Below are 22,019 nucleotides of genomic sequence, written 5' to 3'. Positions count from 1 at the left end.
GTTCAAGTGTACAATTCTATAATACATCATATATGTATCACATTGTGTGTTCATCACCCAACGTCAGTTCTCCTTCCATCACCATATATTTGACCCCCTATTTCCCTCTTCTGCCATCCCCTTTCTCTCTTCCCCTCTGGTAACCACTGAACTATTGTCTGTGTCTATGAGTTTTTGTTTCTTTGTCTTGTTCATCTGTTGCTCTCAGTTTTATTTCCCATATATGAGTGAAATCATATGGTTCTCAACTCTTTCTGGCAGACTTGTTTCACTTAGCATGATATTCTCAAGATCCATCCATATTGTCACAATTAGCAATATTTCATCTTTTTTTCTATTTTTTAAAGATTTTATTGGGGAAGGGGAACAGGACTTTATTGGGGAACAGTGTGTACTTCCAGGACTTTTCCAAGTCAAGTTGTTGTCCTTTCAATCTTAGTTGTGGAGGGTGCGGTTCAGCTTCAAGTTTTTGTCCTTTCAGTCTTAGTTGTGGAGGGCGCAGCTCAGCTCCAGGTCCAGTTGCTGTTTTTCTAGTTGCAGGGGGCACAGCTCACAATCCCCCGCGGGAGTCGAACCAGCAACCTTGTGGTTGAGAGGACGCGCTCCAACCAACTGAGCCTTCCGGGAGGCAGCTCAGCTCAAGGTGCCGTGTTCAATCTTAGTTGCAGGGGGAGCTGCCCACCATCCCTTGCGGGAGTCGAGGAGTTGAACCAGCAACCTTGTGGTTGAGAGCCCACTGACCCATGTGGGAATCGAACCGGCAGCCTTTGGAGTTAGGAGCATGGAGGTCTAACTGCCTGAGCCACCGGGCCGGCCCCTCATCTTTTCTTATGGCCGTGTAATATTCCATTGTATATATGTATATATATACCACATCTTCTTTATCTAGTTATCTATCGGAGGACACTTTGGTCGTTTCCATGTCTTGGCCACCATGAATAATACTGCAATGAACATGGGGGTACATACATCTTTTGGGATAAATGTTTTCAGATATTTTGGGTAGATATCCATAAAGGGGATTGCTGGTTCGTATGATAATTCTATTCTTAGTTTTTTGAGGAACCTCCATACTGTTTTCCATAGTGGCTGTACCAATTTGTATTCCCACTAGTAGTGTGTGAGGATTCCGTTTTGTCCCCAACCTCTCCAACACTTGTTGTTACTTGCCTTGTTGATAATAGCCATTCAAACATGTGTGAGGTGATATCTCATTGTGGTTTTGATTTGCATTTCCCTAATAGCTTCACTTTTAACTTTTTGATGCATGACAGAGTTGTATTTTTTCCACCCGTGCCTATGTATTTACAAAATTACTTTACAAAAATTGTAAATGTTTGAGAGTGCATTTTTGGAAAATTACTGACAGTATTAGGACAGTTGTGTTTGATAGAAGAAAAATAACATAAAGATCTTGATGGGTAGAGTATCTGTAAGCTTTTCAGGTTAGTTAAGAGTGGAGCTAGAAGGATTGGTTGAAAAAGGCAATTAGAGACTTTCATTTTACCTGCAGTGTTCAAAATAACTTAAGATCAGCGATGGGATCTTTCATATGATTAGAACTGTTTCTGTGATCACTACTTTAGGAGCTCTTAGAAGAATTTTCCCCCAAATAGGCGATAGAGACATTTCTAGGATGAACATAAGGGGAACCATCCAGACACACGTAGTTCCAGTAAATATATTGGTTCTAACAATGGTGAAATTCTAGGATGCCTGAATTTGGAAGGGATTTCAGGCCCTATCCTACTCTTAAATACCAGTTTTACAGATAAGGAACTTAACTTGATTTATCAAAAGTTGTGTAACTAATTAGTATAGGAGACAGGTAATGTGGCGATAGGTTGCTATTAAAAAATGTGAAATTTAATAACGTTTCTAATTTTCTCTATTTTTGCTGTGTATTTTTCATGTCTGCAAGTTTCCTTATCTCCCTCAGTTTTCTACTCATTTCTACATATCCCATCTTATACTTTTTCTCTTTCCCCTTCAGTTAGCCATTATGAAGAATTAGTATATATTTTTACTGTCATCTTTACTACTAATAGGAGCCCCACAACATTTTATCTGAAAGAAGGATTTCCAGCTCTTGTAATGGGAGAACAGCATTGGCCAGAGTATGCTGGGTGGGGCAAGAATTGTCAGGAAAGCTCATGGGGAGTAAATTATATCATAGAAACACTCTCACTTAAAATAATCTACTTGTTCCCCTTAACTTTAATAATTAAAATATAAATGCTAATTTACGAATGCCAATTTTAAAAGGGGAGAAGAATTTTAGAACTTTGTAAGAATTTTGAAAAGTCTCAAAGGCAATAAAAAAGAGAAGCTGGATGAGTGTATAGGTGGAAGTTTCTAGTTAAAGCCATCTGAAAAGACTTGAAAGCGGAAGGGTGTGGTTACAAATTGAGCTTCATAATTACCCAGAAAATAAAGAGATTAGGGAGATTTCTGTATATTACACAGTATCTGTTGAGTATACAACTCATGGAGAACAGTTTTACTTATAAATTCTTTGGAAAACTATTTGTTTTCAGTGACTAAACAAAGCAAAAAGGAAAACTTTATTCAAATTGAAATCAGAGTCAAATGAAAGAATTTATAGTAAAGGTAGTAACTTTACAGATTATAATCTATTTGAGCTCGTGTAAGAGAAAATCCTAGTTTAAAAAATGAGGACATGTTATTATGTCACATAATAAGTCCAGAGGTGGTTTTCATGGTTGGTTGATTCAGTGATTTAATTTCTCTCCAACTTACTCTGTCATCGTTATAAAATTGGCTTCATTCTCATACCTCTACCAGTTGGCTGTAGCTGTTGTGTACATTGCATACAGAGAGGAAAATTTGTAGAGGAATGAAAGTAGATTTTTCTTCTCTGTCCACTTAGAAGGAAGGAAACACTTCCTAGAAGTCCCCCCAGAAGATCCTCATGTTTCATTAGCTAGTACTGTGTTCCATACCATTCTTAAGCTAATCTTTGTGGAGAATATGGGATTAGGGCTTGATAATTATTTGGGACAGAATGGATGTATGTGGGAAGTTCCATTTCCATGACCGTTATAACTAGTGTAACAGCTCCATCAAAAGTAGATTAAGAATTTATTGATGAAACAAATTCAGGAGTAAGTAGAGTATAAACGTGAGTCCCAGCCCCACTGCTTAAGATCTGCGTGATTTTGGTTAGGTTTCTTCATAACTTTAAATACACATTTCCCCATTTGTAAGATGGAGATGATAATGCCTCGCTCATAAGGTTGTCTTTAGAATTAAATAATGTAAGTAAGAGAACATGGATTCTGACATTTAGTAAGTATTCAATACATACATTACTATTATTGGTACTTTTATCTCTATGTAATTTTGTACTCAAAGAAAACTATAAAAATGGAATTTTCACTTGAAAGGATTAGTTTTGGGTCTTTTCTGAAGATATAAGGGCATAAACCAAAGTTGTTGGAGCTCCCGTTTTCTTCTGTAGTAGAGACAAAAATGGGGAAAACAGTAAGTTTAATGTGAGCTGCCATTAAAACAATTTGTTTACGCGGCTGTGTCAACTAATACTTTACTGTTGATATTTGAGGCAGCATGAAAACTGAAGGGGCATATTTTATGAACATGTGCTATTGTATTAATGACATATTAGTAATTTCCCTTAATGTACACTTGTACATTTTTGTCACTTTTGCTGTGATAAAAAGTATAAGATGGTTAAGGTGTAATTCTCTCCTATTCTTTGATATTTGCAGATGGCTTATTCAATCAGTATATCAGTCAACAGGAATATAAGCCACGGTGGAGTCAGATCATTCCCAAAAGCACCAAAGGTAAGCCCTGCCTTCTAGATGTGGGTGCTTTTGCTTTAGTGTCGCAGTTTCATTTTTCCCAAGGTAGCTCAAGTTTCACAGCTATTAATGAAAAGCAAGTATTTAAATCAACATACAGGTTCTTTAACTAGATGGCAGAGTTAGTTTATTATATTAAATTTTTCTTTTAAACCTTTTTGTTTTACTGCTTATAACAAAGGTTGTGCAATTTTTATACAGAATACCATCATAAACTGCTTTCATAGAGACACTATAAAATCATAGGCTATTATGTTATAATGCCAAACATGTTCCCGAAAAACCTTAAGTTCTGCAAAATTGCTCACTAGAACTAGTAGGACTAATGAGAAAAGTAGAAATGGTTCATACCATTCTAGGTCTATGGAATTTTATAACCAGATAATAATAAAAACTAGTGCAGTAATCCTAATAAAAATAAACAATACTAGTGTAGTTAAATCTTTACTAGCATTTACATATATTGAGCATCACAATGAGTTTGGAGCCTTAGACCCTGGGGTTCGTGCTTCCTTCTTTGATCTGTAGACCCTAGAGAGCATTTGCTTCTAATAAAGAGTGTTTTAATCAAAACTTGAAGTCTGATCCAGGGTGTAGTCTTCTTCATTGATCCATTTTTTCCAAATGGGGGATATTTTTGTCACTTCATCTGCACTCACTACCCTGCTAGATGGTTGAGATAGTGGAAAGTGTAGCAGTTCTTGAATGCCAATATTAATACTTGCATTAAAGGAAGGCAGTTCTGTGGATGTTCAGCTGTCGTCTTATGGTCTTCATACTTTCATTGCTAAGGCCTTCTCTTTAATTGTGAGAAAGCTTTCCCCTAATAGTAGTAAACGTGAATGTACTGGAGAAAATTGCTATGAGCTTCCATAATTTCTGCGTCATACAAACATCCTTCTCCTATTTTATCAGTCATATATGAGGAAATTTTCTTCAAAGAAACCGATGTTGTAGCAAACAGCCTGTAATTATGTATTTGAAAACTAATGGTTTAAATATATAAAATACAAACATATAAGAAATTTGTTTTAATGTTTTCTTAATCTACTCTTGCAAGTGGCAATACTGAGTGATTGGGGGAAGAAGGCAAACAAAGATAAAAGATTAATGATAATGAGCTGCAAAATGTAAATCTTCTAGGTGGTACAAAGAAGAAAGAATTTGCAGAGAACTTCTGAATGATTGGCTCTTGAATACAGTAGTAATGAAAAGCTTCAGTTTTGCATCCTGTTTTCTATATATAAGAACTGTTCGACATTTCAGTCTTTTTCTTAGTAGTCCTGTGAAATTTGTGAAAAGTTGGGTGTTCCCTAGTTTAAATAGGAGAAAACTGATACAAGGAAAGTTATTAGCCAAAGTATTTCCATTAATGCTAGAGTTATAAAGGAAACCTTAGGTTTTCTGGTTTATATGAAGTAAGACATTAGAATCTTGTAACCTATTGAACCATTGAAATGAAGCTATATCTTTGTGTAAATGAATAAGATTTTGTATAAAGTAAGGTCAGATCTAGTTTAACAGTAGTTTTCTCCTATAGAAGTTTAAAAGTTTCACTGATTATGTTTAAACCTGCCTATTAAGCTCTGTGATGGAAATAGAAATCAAAAGAAAGCAAATCGTACATTTTCTCAGTCAGTACTCAAATAAAATAGTTGGTACATTAAGTGGGAACTGATTTCTGAAATATCGGCATAAAGTTAACACAGTAAGACAATTATCATTAATATAAAACTTGGTAACATCTGAGTTTTCAGGAGCTAGTTTTATGAACTTCTAAAACTGCTTATTCTACTAATAAACTATGCCTGGAATGAAGACCTGATATCTAATAATGCTGTAATTGTTTGCCACCTTCGCTTTGTCAATCCAGTTTAGAATTTTTTGGTCTTATGTTTTTGTGGAATATCCTGTGCCTTTGCTGATTTATGGCATTGGTCATAAACACATTGAAAAATAGCTTCCGGTTGCAATTTACAGCTTAAAGCAATTGGAAAAATGAGCAAGGTAATTATTATAAACATAGCTGTAAGTCATATTTCTTTTGAACCTTTTTACTTATTCTTAAATAATATTGAAATAATAAGTGTGTTATTTTTACTACTCATTACAGACTTAAGAATAAAGCTACTCTGGGTTTACGGTTGTTCTCTTACTCCTTTAAAATAAAATATTGTTTATGTTTCAGGTGATGGAGAAGATAACCGACCAGGAATGAGAGGGGGCCATCAGATGGTTATTGATGTTCAAACAGGTGAGGAATGCTTACAGCAGAAAGCAGATTCTTTTAAAAATTAGGCATTTTTAAATATCACGTAAACTTGAATATACTTCTTTTCATTCATTACAAATGTTAAATGTCATTGGTCATAACCAAGGAATAAAGAGAATAGGCATTAGCCACAGGTATCATCGAAACTAAGCAGTGATATGTGACAGGGCTGCTGCGCAAATGAAATCAGATAACCTAGAAGAAACGTGCTGTGGAGTGTGGAGGCCTTTTACAGCTTTGCATTGTGTCGTTTTGTATGTATTTGATTTTCATAGTAAACTGTGATGCATTTCTGGATTTTCAGTACATTTGTGTTTTAAAACCATACAGTGCGAATTGCAGCAGTAAAAGAGAATGCGGATATACAGAGGGTGCCAAAAAAATGTATACACATTTTAAGAAAGGAAAAAAACTGTATTAATTGTAATACTCAATGTATACTGATAACAGAGGCATACAAGTCACGTTTGACTTCTGCCATTACAAGAGGGGCTCAAAGTGGTTACCATCAGCGTCCAGACACTTCTGATTACGGTGAACTACTGCTTGAGCATAGATAGCATCTCCTAAAATGTGTATACATTCTTTTTGGCACCCTGGTATTTTTAAAGGGAGAGAATATCAAAGTAGCTTAAGTGTTGGAGGATCTATTAATTATTACACACTGTTTGCAAGCCTATGAATAATTTGTTTTAGTTACTCTTTGTTGCCTTTTAAATTTTATTGTATAACTTTGTGTTGCAAATTTTCCTTAGGTTTCTACAGGCTAGGACAGCTTAAATACCACTATATATTTAGTGGTTAATGCTAAAATTATAAGTTTCAACTTACCAGCCTGAAAAGCAAATACTACCAATAATTTAGAATAATTTTACTTTATTATTTGATTTTAGAAAACGTTACTTCATAGAGTGCCAATATTCATCCAAGTAATACTTTATTTTTTTCAATGTAATACTCAGTTCTGTTGTGTTATGCTGACTCACAGTGCTTCCGGAATAAATACGCTGTTTTTGTTGACTCACATTAAAAAATAATTAAGAGTAAAAATTATTTCAGTTGTAGGTAATAATCTAGGTATTAATGTATTTTCACAAATGTTTTGTAAATAACGAGAAATTATAATATTTCATTTAAAATTAACTGCTAAGTTAGTATAGTAACCTGTGAGCTTGTGTAGAAATATTATTAGGGTCTCTTTGGGAAAGATTCATTTCAAGGCATAGGAATTTGCTTTCCTAATGTTGGCACCGTCCCTCCCACAGAAATAGGCTTAACGAAGCTGTAGAGTTTCAGGCATCATTTTTTCCTATCTGAGTGTCTGATAAGCATACATTTGCTTATTTGTTCAAGAATCAGATTTATATACAAATTGTTTCCTTTTCATCTAGAATAGTTACTTTTTGAGAATGGAGATGAAATTTTGAGTTTAGATTGTCTTTAGTAGCTTTTTCCCTCTTTTGAGCATAGAGTGGAATTTATAATGCCTATTTTTCTTTCTCAGTCATAATTGGAAATATTATTAAACTCTTCTTTAAAAATATGGCAATAATATCCTGAAGAAGAGTGTGTTTGAAAAAGCTCCTTGAATTTCCTAAACAAAAGGCTGCTTTCATTACATGTGAAAGTGATGTGGTTTACGTGAATACTTCAGGTTCACTTAGTTAGGGAGCAGAAGGAATTGCCATAGTGATGACTGGGGTGATTATTATGGGAGAGAGACTATATGCGATGGGTAAGTACATGTGTAAGAAAAGAAAATAATTTTCTTTTTTATTAATCCATGAATTTTGAAAATGGAAAATAAAAAGATGCAAATGTCATGACAGAACTTAGTGTGAGCAAGTCACTAAGATCGAAAGCTAATTTTTCAAGTCAGAGATCCTTGAAGTGAAATAATTACAATAGAGTGATAAAGGCCCACATAGTTTTTCTATAAAGTCTTTGTTTCATGCATTATAATAGGATTTCAGCAGACTCTTGACGGTCAAGGTCCTTGTCCCCACTTTTTAAGAAACAATCTCAAGGAGAGAGGAAGAGTTGCTTGAGTCTTTACTTGATTTACTTTAGAAATAATAATTATAAGAAAGCATACTAAAAATGACTATTAACGTTACGGATATTATTCCAGATGGGATCTTTAAAGGAGTAATCTCTTTCTCATACCTTCTGATGATTTATTATAGGGTAACAAAGTCTGCAAAGTAGAACTGACCTGTCTCTGTACTTCTAGTATTGGCACTAAGTTTATGAAAAGTAATAGAAGTACTTTGGAAATATGTATTTTAAGTAAATGGTTCTACATAGAAAATTTAGGGACTTATCCAGTAGAGGGATTTTTATTTAGAACAATTTTGTATCTATTTCAGTGCTTTTATTTTTTCTTTCTAACTTTCTGAATGCTGAGTTAAGCTTTATTTAGGCCCCTGGATGATAATAAAACTCAATTTTCAGCCTTTAAAAGGAACCAAAAACTTAAAATCTAGTATAACTAACTAATCATAGATGGTCAATTAATATAAAGTTACTCATCACTCACATGAGCTTGATGGTCAGTACGTTTGTCACCCTTACTGCGAATAGTGTGGAAACAGTACCAACTATCCATGAATGTTGAGAATGAAAGGGTTAGCCCGATTCAAGTAATCCTTTGTATGAGTAATGATAGGATGGTGTGTAAAACATCTTGGTATGGAATTCTTCCTTTTGCTTTTTAAAAAACTTGAAACAATATGTTTCAAAGAAGGTGCTACTTGAAACCTCTCATCTTCATTTTGATATCTTGAAATGGGAATTGGAAGCGATGGTTCTTTTTAAATATATTGTTGATCACAGAGGGGAAAACTAAAAGGACACACCAAAATAGTGACCTTCGTGATGTCTGGGTGGTACTTACCAGTGGTTTTAAATTTTCCACTTTCAAATGTTATATCAAAAATGTTTACAAATAATAGATAAGTTGAAGACAATTTTATTCACCAGCATTCCTTTTAGGGAGGAAGTGTATTTGTTTGGGAAGGTTCTTTAGGGTACAAGGTAAAATGCTGAGGAGAGCTGATTCTACAGGAACTATTCTTTGTAATAATAAGAGGAACTTGCTTGTTAGGACCAGAGAAAGGGTATAAGGAACAACATAAAGAGACAAATGGTAGTGGAGCCAGCGGACGTCACACTTTGTGACCTGGGTCTCTCTTCTCTCACCAAAATCTTAGAAGTTTTCTGCAGTAAAATTGAGTTCAGAGTGTGCATGTGAGTATATATTGGGGGTGGGGTGTGGTTTGGGGTAGGAACTGGTGATGTAATTCTGTTGGGGGGGTCCAGCTTGAGGTAGGGCAGGAGTGCAGTTTCTGAGAATTCAATTGTCTGGAAGCAGAGAGAGATGTAAGGGAAGACGACCTAGGACCAGTCGTAGAAAGAGCTTCTGAACTTTTACAAGACTCTAGGATTGTGGGTTAGGTGGCGTTTCAACAGGTGCCTGGTACTGAGGGTGAGGAATCCGGGAATCTGCTATGAGCGAGAGAGAAAAAAAGAAAAAGAAAAGCACTATTCGAAAGACTAGTAACTTTTATACATTGGCATTCCCAGTCTTGTGTCAGCTAAGCATTGCTGTCTCTATTCCTTTCTGTTACCATTCTCTATCCTGCTGGTATTTCCATGTTTTCTCCAATGAGGCTTCACGAATGGGCTTTAAGGGGCCCAGGATACGCTACAAATAGTGTGTAATATTTTTGTCTGTCTGCCTTTCTGGATCTTACTGGGAAGATTCATTATAATATTTTTAAAGGGTTAAATACATGTAGTTTTAAAATTCCATGGTAAATATCGTGGAACTAGGTATTCAAATAAAATTTCTAATGAAATCACTTATTCCATAGAAGTAATGATCATTGTTGAAATAATCGTGTTGCAAAGTAAAACTATTTCCCACCTGTCTCCTGCTCTTGGTTTTTCCCAGATTATTTGTTGCTAAATCTGAGGTGTGTGAGGAAGAGAGTAGCAGTCAGTAAAGTTCGAGGTGGTGAGGGGGCCAGACTGTGTTGAGTCTTTAACGTCTTTGTAAACGTTTAAGCCTTTATTTGGCGTGAGAAGGGAAGACATTGTTGGATGTTGAGAAATGCTATGAACTGAATGATTTTAATAAGACAGACAGGGTGAAGGGAAGAAGCAGAGCGACCTTTTAGGAAGCAATTGCTTACTAGGAAAGTGATGATAGCATTGGCTTATACCAGAGTGGTGACAGTAATGTTGAGAATTGGTCAAATTTTGGATGTGTTTTAAAGATGTCAGGTAGAGCGACAGGATTTGCCGAAGGATTGGATGTGAAGTGTGAGAAAGGAGTGACGGATGACTTAAGCTTTTGACCTGAGCGATTGGAAAAATAGTGTAGCTGTTCCGTTAGATGGGTAAAATAAGAGGATCAAATATGCTGTCTTGTTCAGCAACTCTGTTTTAGACAGGTTACGTATGAGATGCCAGTGAGACATCCAGGTAGGTATGTCAAGGAAGCAGTTGGATGTATTAATTGGGGGTTCAGGAGAGAGGTCCAGGTAGAATAATTATTTCCCACTCTGTATTTACATAGCACTTCGTTCATCCTATTGTTTTTGCTACAGTGATTTCCATATTATTTTAGAGTTGCTTATATAGGTGTTATGTATCCCATTTCTGTCTGTTCAACTTCCCCCACCCCCAAGCCCTAATGGTCTTGGGGAGAGACCATTGAGGGAAGAAGGACAAAGATCTTGCCTTATTTATTTTCCATGGCCACAGAGCCTGGTATGGAGTAAATGTGCACTAAATATTTGTTCAATTGAATCAAACTTGAAATCCGTTTTCCTTCACGTAGAAAGAAAAATATTTACTTGGAAACTGCACTGACATTGCTGTAAACCTTCCTGTGTGGGTAGTTCTGTGATGTCATTTATTGTAATATGCTAATACTTTCCTGAGGTGAATTTATGTTGTTGGTTATATTCTAATAAATTTAAATTTTCTGATGCTTCTATTTGTTTTATTCTAGTATATAGACTGCTTTCTTAAAGCTGTAGTTATCATTAACTTGGGATCTAGGTAGAAAAATGAAACGTTACATAGAGCTTTGCATTCTTTAGGGTAACATTTGGTGCTTTCCGAATTTAACGTGGGTGCAAGAGCAGAATCTGGGATATCCTTGGAATTTTTTCTCTAGAAATCCTTTTATTTCTATTATAAAACTATTAATAGCAGGATTTACCCAGGTGCTTTCATATACTGTAAATATGGATTTCGTCATGTATGTACCAGAGCCCTCTTAATCAAATTGATCTTAATCGTCTTCAAAGAGATGATATTTACCATAAATCTTTGAAAGATCCTTTTCTAGTCCAGTCTTACTGAGTTAACAACCAAATAGAGTGCTTGGGGGTTGAGTTTGTGGGGGAGGTGTGTGTGTGTTATACGTACCTGGGTTTGTGTCGTGAATCCTTCTGACTCTACCACTGTCTTTTTGTTTGATCTTGAGTGAGTTACAATGATGATAAAAATGGTAATAATAAATTAAGTTGTGAGAGTTAAGAGCAATAATGTATTTTGTACATAAAGTATAGATGTATATATGTATTTTTATATGTAACAATATATAAATATATTCTGATTAACTCTACTGAGAGAATTTTACATCAGTTTGGAGACCAGTTTTTTTGTTCATGTTTTTGACAGAATCTCACAGTAGAAATATTTTTAAATAATTTTTAAAATTTTGAAAAACAATTTAAAACAACTTGAAAAGCTGTGTTGAGGAAAATAGTAACTCACCAGTGTTATTTTGGTATATTTGTTTCATCTTTTATATATATTGTCCTAATTGATGTTTTAGAAAGGAAGGGAAACCATAAGTATAGATTTTTAGAAAAAAATATTAAACATTTAAGAACTGATAAGCAGTAGGTAGGTTTACTAATAAAAAAAGTTTTCCCCAAGTAGAGTTTGAAAACCTCTACTTGGAATTTCATCTTTATGCAGTTGGTGCCTAAGTAGTGAAATACAGTTTAGAGAAGCCCAGTCGTTATTTTAAGTATGCATTTTGAAGGTTTCCGGAACAAGGGCTCTTAATCTGTTGAAGTGGTTTGCAAAATTTTGTGTACATTTTTCTGGGAAGAGAATCCATGAATTCAGATCATCATAGGGACTCTTAACTAAAAACATTTACGAACACCTTCACTTCATTTCCTCTTCTTGAAAGTGGCTTGTATTTCAAAGCAATTATTGCTTCCCAGTGTTTCGTGTATCTTGTTCTCTTAAATATTAAAAATTTAATAGTAAATGTCCTTTTCCTTTTTTCAGTCTACAGTTTTTTGTTTTTGTTTTTTTCATTTTGCTTCACCTCTAAAGTGATCATTGAAAACAAAGGACATGATGGCATAAATTTTACTATTTAATTTTCAAAGCTTGCCTCCATCCTAAGTGAATTTTATTTATACCTTGGTAGAGAAGGAATGTAGTATTTTGTCCTACTGCATATGTGTGTCAGTTTTCCTGACTATAATCCCTGTACCTGGCACTTCTCTACTTAGATTCTTCCACTCCGATTTGGTTTCAAGTCTAGGTAAAATAGGGCAAATAGGAAGAGAGAAAAGGCATGTCTAGTTTGTTTCAGTGTTCAAGCCTGTTCAGATGAAAATTGAAATGTCCATTGTGCCAGGCAGTTCTTTGTTATGTAACGCTCACTGAATTTTGAGAACCTACAGTACCAGCCCTTTTCCCTCTCTCAGTCAGAATAGGTAGTAGTAAGACTTGGGCAAAACCCCAGTATTTGGTATCGACAAAAGAAGTTTGAGGGGGTGTTACTTGTCACTTGGAAGAGCCCTTCTATGGAAATCTGAACCTTTGACTGTTCTGTACCAGTTCTGTGAAAGAGCTTTTCTTTTTACACAGGGTGCCACATAATGGGTTTTCCTTATATTCCTTAAAGGAACCTTTGAAGGAAGTAGGTCAGCATGGGTTTTTTAATATTTGTAATTTGTTAATTACAAATATATTCACTTGGCTATATTTCTGTAGCTACATATGACATGAATCTTCTTCTTTCATACAATTAGCACAAAGGAATTCTGAAATACAGCCTTAATTAAGAATGTAAAGTATGTTGTCACTAGCAAAAAATAAACCTTTTAGCAGGGAAAGTATATGTTGAGTTCACTGAAAAGATCAGTCTCTAGGTAGTTTTATAATCATAGCCTTATGTAAGGAGATAGCTCTATTTAAAAAGGGAGGCAGATTAACCCTCTTGATAATCGGCTGGGTCGTGAGAGTTCAAGGGAATGGCTAAAGGAGGTAAGGTTAAAGAGCATATAAAAGATCTTTCCCCTTATTTAGTCCTCTCCTCAAAAATTCTCACGTCAATTCAAGATCTTCCTAACTGCGTTTTCAGAAGAATTCAAGCCATAAACTTAGTGTCATGACAGGGTTTCATTTTTATCTTGAGTATAAATTTGTGATTCTTAAAACTTGTTTTTACATTTCATTTGTTTTTCTCTTGGTGTCTGTATTAAACTAAGAATTAAGCTAACCTCCTTCACTAGCCTGTTGACCCTTCTGCTACATCATCATTTTGACACATGAATTTGTATCTGAGGTTGAGCCCACTCTGTGGCAATGCGTAGTGTATGTGTTCTGTACTGTTTGAAAGTGGAGAAATGGATTTAGTTACGAAAATAGTGTGCCATCTTGTGGAGGATTATGCAATCAGCACAGTCTGATTTACTCCTGAGAATCAGACTGGAAGGGTACAGTGCAGTTCGGCTCATAAAATAAAAAGCCTGGCTTCTTTGTACAAAATGGTGTGAAGATACTGATGTGTTAACATTTCTACCTTATTTTTAGCTCATATGTGACGTATGTAGATTAGTACTATTGGTACTAAGTAGCTGTAGGATTATATTTAGTTCTGGTACCAAAAAGACTTTTCCAGAGAATATGGTTGAATTTTAGTTTATGTGGCCTGAGTAATGAAAGATTGATTGAGTGATTATTGGTGATTGATTCATTTATAGTCTCTTAGAATGAAATTGGTGTGACGTTTTCAACATAGGCTCTTATTGGTCAATTTATTTCTAATTCCTCTCTTTCATTGGCTCCTCCTTTTCAGTTGGTCCTATATGCTGCAAGTTGAGCTCTGACCATGCCATGTCTCTGCCCAGATCTTCTGTGGAGTCAAGTTCAAAGCCTTTATATTGTCATTTAACCCCTTGCATGATCAGGCTACTACCTGTCTTTTTAACCTCATCTGCACCTACTACCTTTTGTGTTCATTTAAATTGAACAGTGCATTTATTCATCACACAGTTTTCACCACTTTGCCTGCATTATTTAATTTAATTCTCACAGTAGTTTTATGACATAGGTGTGCTATAGGTGTACCATTTTAGAGGTGAAACCAGTGGTGGTGGTCACACAGATGTGGTGGTACAGCCACAGCGCTGTCTGCGATCTGCCTGCCTAGTTAGAGTCCATGTCTTCAGAAAACTTTCTGTGTGTTTTTCTGTCTCTGTACTTTTGTTATACTTTCTACTCTGCTTGAAATGTCCTCTTCTCCATTCCTCCAACAGAGCCACCTTGTGATGCATAGGTCAGATATCACTGTCACCATGAAACCTTTCCTGTCAACCAAGTATACTCTCTTCCGTTTTTGAACCCTCATGGTGTTTTTTTACCTTTCTTAGGCCCTTAGTCTACCCTGCATTATGGTGATCTGGGTACTTGTTTTATGTTCTTGACTAGATTGTAAACTCTTTGAGGATAGGGACTAGGTCTTCTTTTTATTCTCCAAAGTGCCCTGTCAGTTCAGAATTAAACATTGGCTGCACATTCCTCTGACTGCTGGGAGAGAGGGATAGCCTGTGCTCCTTTAAGAAAAAAATGGAGCGAGAGGGCTGCTGCTTGAGGACGATCGTACTGGCCCAGGGTGTACATGAGTTGTTATATAACCCATAAGCATGAGAAGAGACAGTCCTTAAACCAGACTATCCTGTTGCAAATAATGTTTTCATTTTTCTACTTTCTTCTCACTACAGTTCTCTCCCATTATTTATATAATCTTTCAAAGTTTTTTATATTCTTTATGCATTAAGTAATACTTTTGCTGGTGTTTGTTTCTAGATAATATTTCCTCTCTAAATAATTTAACTTTAGTGATTAGAGGATTTAATTAAAATTTTGTTGTGCGTGTCATTCAGGTATGTCAGAAGGTCCCGTTTCTGTCTGATTTATTCAATTTTACTATTAAGCTTCAACTGGGACCACAAGTATTCAGGGAGAAGAATGACATCTTGGATTAATTCCATGGGGATGCGTGCTCTGTGCCAGATTTTATTTTGCTCAGCTATCAATGAGGCTGTTGTGGAAATGTGGGTTTTCTTTGCTGTGAGAATTTATGCGTACAAAGAGACCTGCTTTTCAGAAAGAACATTGAGAACCCAGAGCCCAAGAGGAAGGGTTATTAAAGTTAATGAACCAGGGTAACCTTATCCAGAGGGTGCCCAGAAACACTATAAAACAAAAGGTCAATTGCTATTGCTATTTTATTTCTATACTCCCTCCCTCTCCAGGCTTCAGAAGTGAACAGCGTTAATTGTCCCTATAGTGAGACCTTGACAAATAATTTTTAAGCCAGATGACAATTCTTTAATTTTTTTTTCCTGTAAAATTTTATGTATCTGGGCATTACTGTGTGCCATTTGGGAAACAGAATGTTACTTAACTAATGCTAATGGATTGTTCTGAGATACAACAATTTTTAATAGTTTAAATAATTGCCATTATTTCACATTTGTACAGAGCCAAATGTGTTCTAGGTACTGAGTTGACATGGAAGCAGACACAGTAGTGCTGTTGTTAGTGCATCTGGGCTATTAGTAACAACAAAGTGCTTTTTATTTTTGTGCATGTTTTAAAGGTAGAAATGCTGTTCCTGCTTGACAGCCGTCAGAATGTCTTCATGTAACTTATATCTGAAGAACTGAGAGTTTTGTGAGTGAAAAAACTGAGACCCCCATGAGGTTAGGTGACCTGTCTTACCCAGTGAGCATGAGAACTCAGACCTCTTCCTAAGGTCTGTTCTCATCCAGAAGCATGATTTTGATTTCCCAAGGTTCTTGGGGCATAAAATGGGATGTTTCACTTAGAAAATTCACTGAGAGCTTGAAATCATATGAAAATAAGACGAAAATCTCTTAGAAGACAGCCCAACTCTCTCAATGGCAAGGATTTTTTTTAAATGGTGTTACGGTATTTCCAAGTGCACTTGGAATTGTAACCCTTCATGGTGGGACATAACTTAGATGACTGTCCCCACATAGGTAGGCCTAGGGCCTGCCAAGTAGGAAGTAAGTGGCTTTACAGTTTTCCTGTAATGTCTTATTTAACTTTTTTAAAAATAATTGGTGGGCTTGTATAACCAGTAGACATAACATATGTATAACGGGGGAAAAGATTTGAAGAAAGGAAAGGCACTGTTATGTAAAGAAGGATGAGATGATACACAACCTTATGTATAAAGATTTTTCTCTATTCACTGAGCAAGGAATCAGTTTCTCACAGGGATAAAGTCCATGGATATGATAGACATTTCAGAGTGAGAAGAAACCACATTCTCACAATACCTAGAATAACTTAAAAGGTTGATTTCTGAGGAGTTAAATCTACCACAATATATTTGGAAAACTTTCCCCCAGTTTCCATGGGAATACCAAGGCCATAAGCATCACTATTCTTAAGATATCTAACTTTAACTCCCAGCTAGCTAGTTTTAATCATTGTTTTTGGTATTGCAATAGAGAGGAAACAGTTTTAATGTGAATTTTTTTTCAGAAATAGCTAGATGTCTTTGTATTTTACACTGTATATTCCTCTGGGATTTCTTGCTTTTTATCTTTCTCCTTCCTTCCTTCCTTCCTTCCTTCCTTCCTTCCTTCCTTCCTTCCTTCCTTCCTTCCTTCGTTTCTCCCTTCTTCCCTCCCTCCCTCCCTCCCTCCCTCCCTCCTTCCCTCCCTCTTTTCCTTCCTCCCTCCCCCTCCCCCATCCTTCCTCCTTTCTTTTTTCTTTTTGCAGTCTGAAGCTACATTATTAAGAAAGTGGTAAATTTAAACTTTTTGTGGCCTAACACACAAACTCCTAAACTAGCTGCACATCAGGTTCATCCTGGATACTTTACAATACAGACCCTTTTTACCTACTGAAGACCTATGAAATCAGAATCTTAGAGAATGACTCCTCATTATCTGTACTTTTGTAAATCTCTCAAAATAGTGGTTCCACAGAAGTCTTTCCATATACCTATGTTTAGGAAATACTAGTCTAGTAATGTATTTTGGAATGTTACCAGTTTAAATTTTTCATTTTTAAGTTTATTTAGATGTACCTTAAATGATCTTAGAAACAACTGACTAGGTCTGGGTGCCTATACTTACATGTTGTCCTTAAGTTTATCATTTTACACATATTTTTCTGATTTCCATAGAGACCGTTTATTTGTTTGGTGGCTGGGATGGAACACAAGATCTTGCTGACTTCTGGGCGTACAGTGTGAAAGAGAACCAGTGGACATGTATCTCTAGAGACACTGAGAAAGAGGCAAGTTCTCAGACTTTTCATCCGTCTCTATTACAATAGGGGTGCGGGTGTATACTCTTTTTCTGGATGATTTGTATTCTTTCCTAATGTCTGTCAGCAGTGGTAACAGAACAATTTGTGATAAACAAGTTTGGTTTAAGTACTCTTGCATTCCAGCTTCTTCTATACCTGGTTCTTCAACTACTGGTACATGAACAAATCTGTCTTACAGAGATGAATAGAGTGGGTATCTAAGATCATTTAGTTTTTTACTACTTTTGCCTGGAAATGTAACTGTAACTTTCTTTTTTCTCATCTTCCCATCACCTCTACTCTTCCTTTGAGTATTCGTCTTATTTTGATTTCCTCTGGAAAATTGTGTTTGGTCGTCCTCACTGTCTCACTGTTTTGATCCCTCACTATTTGACTGTATATCCATTTTACAAATGATAACTATTTTATCTTTAACTAAATTGTATGTATGTATTCATGTGTGTCTGTTGATACATATATGTATAAAGGATTTCCATAGTGAATTAGGTGGCTTAGATTTATGGCCTTGAATTTAAATAAGCGCACAATTACACAGTTATACAGTCAATTCCGGTTTTTTCCAAATCTTTATAGAATTTTTTATTGTACCCTCCATCTAAGTGTTTCAGATTCCAAGGTGAAAAATAAACTGGAACCGAATGGTAGGAGCTACAAATGAAAAGTAGGAGAAAAAGACCTAACTCAAAACCCACTGATTTTAATCTATGAAGACCATTTTAAAAAGATCTGGTGCTATGTTTTTAATCCCAGGAAACTGGATTCTTTCTTACTCATGTTTTCCAGTGATCAATCATTTGGGTAGTTCTTATTTTTCAAAAGGTGTCTTAAAATTCTGATTTCTGTTTTTTATCCCTGTAAAAGTATGTAAAAATGGCCTTTGTCTTTCAGTATTAAGGTAATACTTTCTGAAATGATTATTTCTATAAAGACATCTAAAAAAAATACCCAACTTATTTCTCTTAAACTGTATTAAGTCTGGGTTGATTTCATCTGTAATTATTCTTGCAATTCATCCTGAAATCCTCCCTCTTACTCATAGAGTGTATCTAATTAGTGCCTAAGTTCCAACAGTTCTAGCACCCAGTGTTGCATTTCAGATGTCTTTTCCTCTTTTTGGCATTATTTCCAACTCTACAGTTTCTTTCTTAAATATTTTTGCCTCTGTTGTTGAATCCCCAGATCCATTTTTCCATCCATTAGCACAGTCTTTAAAAAACATACCTGGCCATGTGACACGTGCTTAAAGCCTATGGTTAGCTTCAGTCCATTTCCATTATCTATTCTATTACATTACAAGCACCACAAAACTTCAGTGACATGTAGTAATAAGTATTTATTTTACTCGAAAGCTTAGAGATTGGCTGGGTCATTCTTGTGGTTTGGGCTGGGCTCACTTGTGTCAAGAGTCGTCGTCCAGGACGGCAGCAGCTGGGCCTACTCTCCTGTTTCCTAGCTGGGGCTTGTTCTCATCTCAGGGGCAGGGCCCAAAGGGGGAAAAGGGGATGAAGTGGACGTGAGCACGCCATCAAATCTGTTGTTTTCCTATTGGCCAAAGGAAGTCATGTGACCAAGTCCAGAGTCACTGTGTGGTGAGGGGCACAGAAACAGGGAAGTATGAAAAACAATAATCAGAATGATAAAGCAATTTATCTACCTTAGTTACTTTTGCTTAGAGTAAAAACTTCAAATTTCTCATCATGATTCGGTCCCTATTGACCTTTCTAACCTCATCTCTTGACTTTATGTGTCAGCCATACCTCTGGTTGATGGAATTATTCACCTTTCTCACCTGTGTCCTTTAGCAATAGTTTTTTTTACTCTTTGGAATTAACAGAGGGTCCAGCTTTTACCTACTAATGTCTACTTATTCTTTTAGACTCAGTTCAAATTTCACTTCCTCTATGAAGCCATTCTTGACTTCTCCGTGAAAAATTAGAAGCTTCTTTTGGTGTGTCTATTTAACCTTTATATTCCTGGAATAATTTACTATACTTATTGGTTTACCTACACGCTGAATTCCTTAAGGCATAAATCTTACGTTTTCTCTTTAATGATTAAATAGGTAAGATAAGTTAAATGAAAAGTTAATGCTGGGGAAGAGCAAGGGAATGATAAATACAAAATTCAGGGGAGTGGCTGCTTTGGCGGGAGAGGGGGTTGGTTTACATGGGACCACAGGTAATATTAATGTTCTGCTTTTGAAGCTGGGCATGGGTATTATTTTTATACCATTTGTATATGTTGTAAATAATATTTAGAATATAGTTAATAATTATTTAAAATTAATACTGGAAAAATACAGAGATTATTTTGATGAGAACACTTTGTTTCTGTTATTTTGAAGTCAGTGAAGTAGTGACCCAATGCTGAAGTTCAGATTTATTATTTATTATTATTTCTTCATATAGACACCTCAAAACCTTTTGTTTATCCCTGAATTGAATGGTAATATATGGCTTTAGCATAAATGCTCATTTCTTCCAAAATTGAACAGTCAATATTTCATTTATCTAATTTTATTTTTTATACTAGTGAGTACAGATATTGTTTGATGATACCCCAGGGCATGTGTTTTAAGAATATGATATACGATTAAAAAGCAAAATTAATTTAATTCACTTAAATATGTATCTAATAACACAGGAGATTGAAAGATAATGGAAAAGCTCAGCTCTTAAAGAGAATAATTATTTTCAATGTTCAAGTAGATATGCGAGTAAGTTTTTATAGGTTCAAAACAAATCTATTTTTATTTAATTTACATTTTTATAAATCTCTTTAATGTCTAACTTAGTGGAAGACAAACAGATTCTCGTATCTGCTTCTGCATTTAATCTCTTGTGATGATGTTTTGTGTGAAATATATGAAGAAAATAGGGCTTCACATAGATATGGGTTTTTTTTGGAAAGGAAAGTAGTATTTCAATAGCCTTTTAGATAATCACGCACGTTCTTTTTTGATCTCATATCCCAACTTGACAAGTGATTTTTTCGTAAAGGTAATTGCATTATAGACCATGAAACCATATCAGCCAAAATTTTATATTGTTGCATTAAAATGCATTGGTCTATCTTGTTCTTTGTCTGTTTTCTATTCTATTGCTTCCTATTATCTTTATTTTCTTTCTCTCTTTCTTTTTTTTTTAGGGAATAATTGCTCAACATTTTAATAGCACTTGTACTAATTAAGCTAAAGCAAGAAGTTCTGTTACTCTCCTATTAAAATTTTGCATTTCACACTCTAGGAAATGTGGCATCGATTTATTATATATTACTCCACAGTTGTTTTTGAGATTATTTAATTATGGAAAATTATGGAAGAAATTCTTTCTCAAATAAAAATTTCATCTTATCTACAGAATGTTTTCATAGACAAAAATCTTTTAAAATAAGTTTTAAAATAGTAATTATTAGATTGGTACAAAAGTAATTGTGGTCTAAAAGGTTAAAAATAAATAATTGCAAAAACCACAATTACTTTAGCACCAGCCTAATAGTATGAATACTAAAATGCAGTAGTAGATTTAAATCAACTTAGTATCTGGATTAATAACACTAATGTCAAACTGTTCTTCATGCCTAATGTCTTTGTCCCTTCATTTAATCTAAGTAATAATACTGGATTACTCTTCCTAAAATATGCTTTTATATCTTATTTTCAGTTCTAAAAACCTATTATAGTTCTTGATTGCTTGCAAGAGTATACCCCGTCTCTTCTCTCGGTTACTCATTAGGCTTCCTATTGCTACCTTATATTTCAACTCTATTATTTCTGCAACAGGAATTCTTCATCTCAGTTATAACCACACACATTGTAATAAGTCTATTTTTGCTTTTGTTTCTCTTATCTTCTGGAATAATGGAAAAAACACAGTTTTTGCCCTGGTTATACTGGGGCTTCGATTCTCTATCTTATTTCCTAGTTTTCTGATGGTGAAAAAATTATTTACTCTGTGAAATGGTGATATTTCCTTATAAAATCGTTGTATGGATTAAATGAAATACATCGTAATAATATAGACAGAATTCAGGAGATTTAACAAATATTAGTTCTGTTTCCTTTTCCACCTTTTAACTAATTCAGTCCTGCCCAGTTGAAGTTGTTGTTGTTTTCATGAACTCATGGTTTATACCACAATATTGTTTTACCTTTTATTCAGTTCTGTGTTACAAGTGATTTCAATGAATTAGTTTTTGCTGATAGTATACCGTTCTTCATATTGTTCCCTAATTCTGTTATTTATTCAATCAGGAGAGTCAGT

At 35.1% G+C, this 22,019-nt stretch overlaps 1 protein-coding gene across 9 annotated transcripts in view; it reads left to right on the top strand.

The window, feature by feature from the left end:
• The window catches only part of MKLN1 (muskelin 1), a 283,551-nt gene that overhangs the window by 206,420 nt on the left and 55,112 nt on the right, over nucleotides 1–22,019 (top strand). For all 9 annotated transcript variants that reach the window (XM_074315595.1, XM_074315597.1, XM_074315599.1 and 6 more), the window contains 3 exons: nucleotides 3,750–3,827; nucleotides 6,034–6,099; nucleotides 17,612–17,724. In XM_074315595.1, coding sequence (XP_074171696.1) covers nucleotides 3,750–3,827; nucleotides 6,034–6,099; nucleotides 17,612–17,724 — 257 coding nt within the window. The remainder of the gene's footprint in view (nucleotides 1–3,749; nucleotides 3,828–6,033; nucleotides 6,100–17,611; nucleotides 17,725–22,019) is intronic.

Source organism: Rhinolophus sinicus, linkage group LG11, assembly GCF_036562045.2.
Source record: "Rhinolophus sinicus isolate RSC01 linkage group LG11, ASM3656204v1, whole genome shotgun sequence".
NCBI classification, from domain to species: domain Eukaryota; kingdom Metazoa; phylum Chordata; class Mammalia; order Chiroptera; family Rhinolophidae; genus Rhinolophus; species Rhinolophus sinicus.
This window is presented reverse-complemented; position numbering and strand designations above follow the sequence as displayed.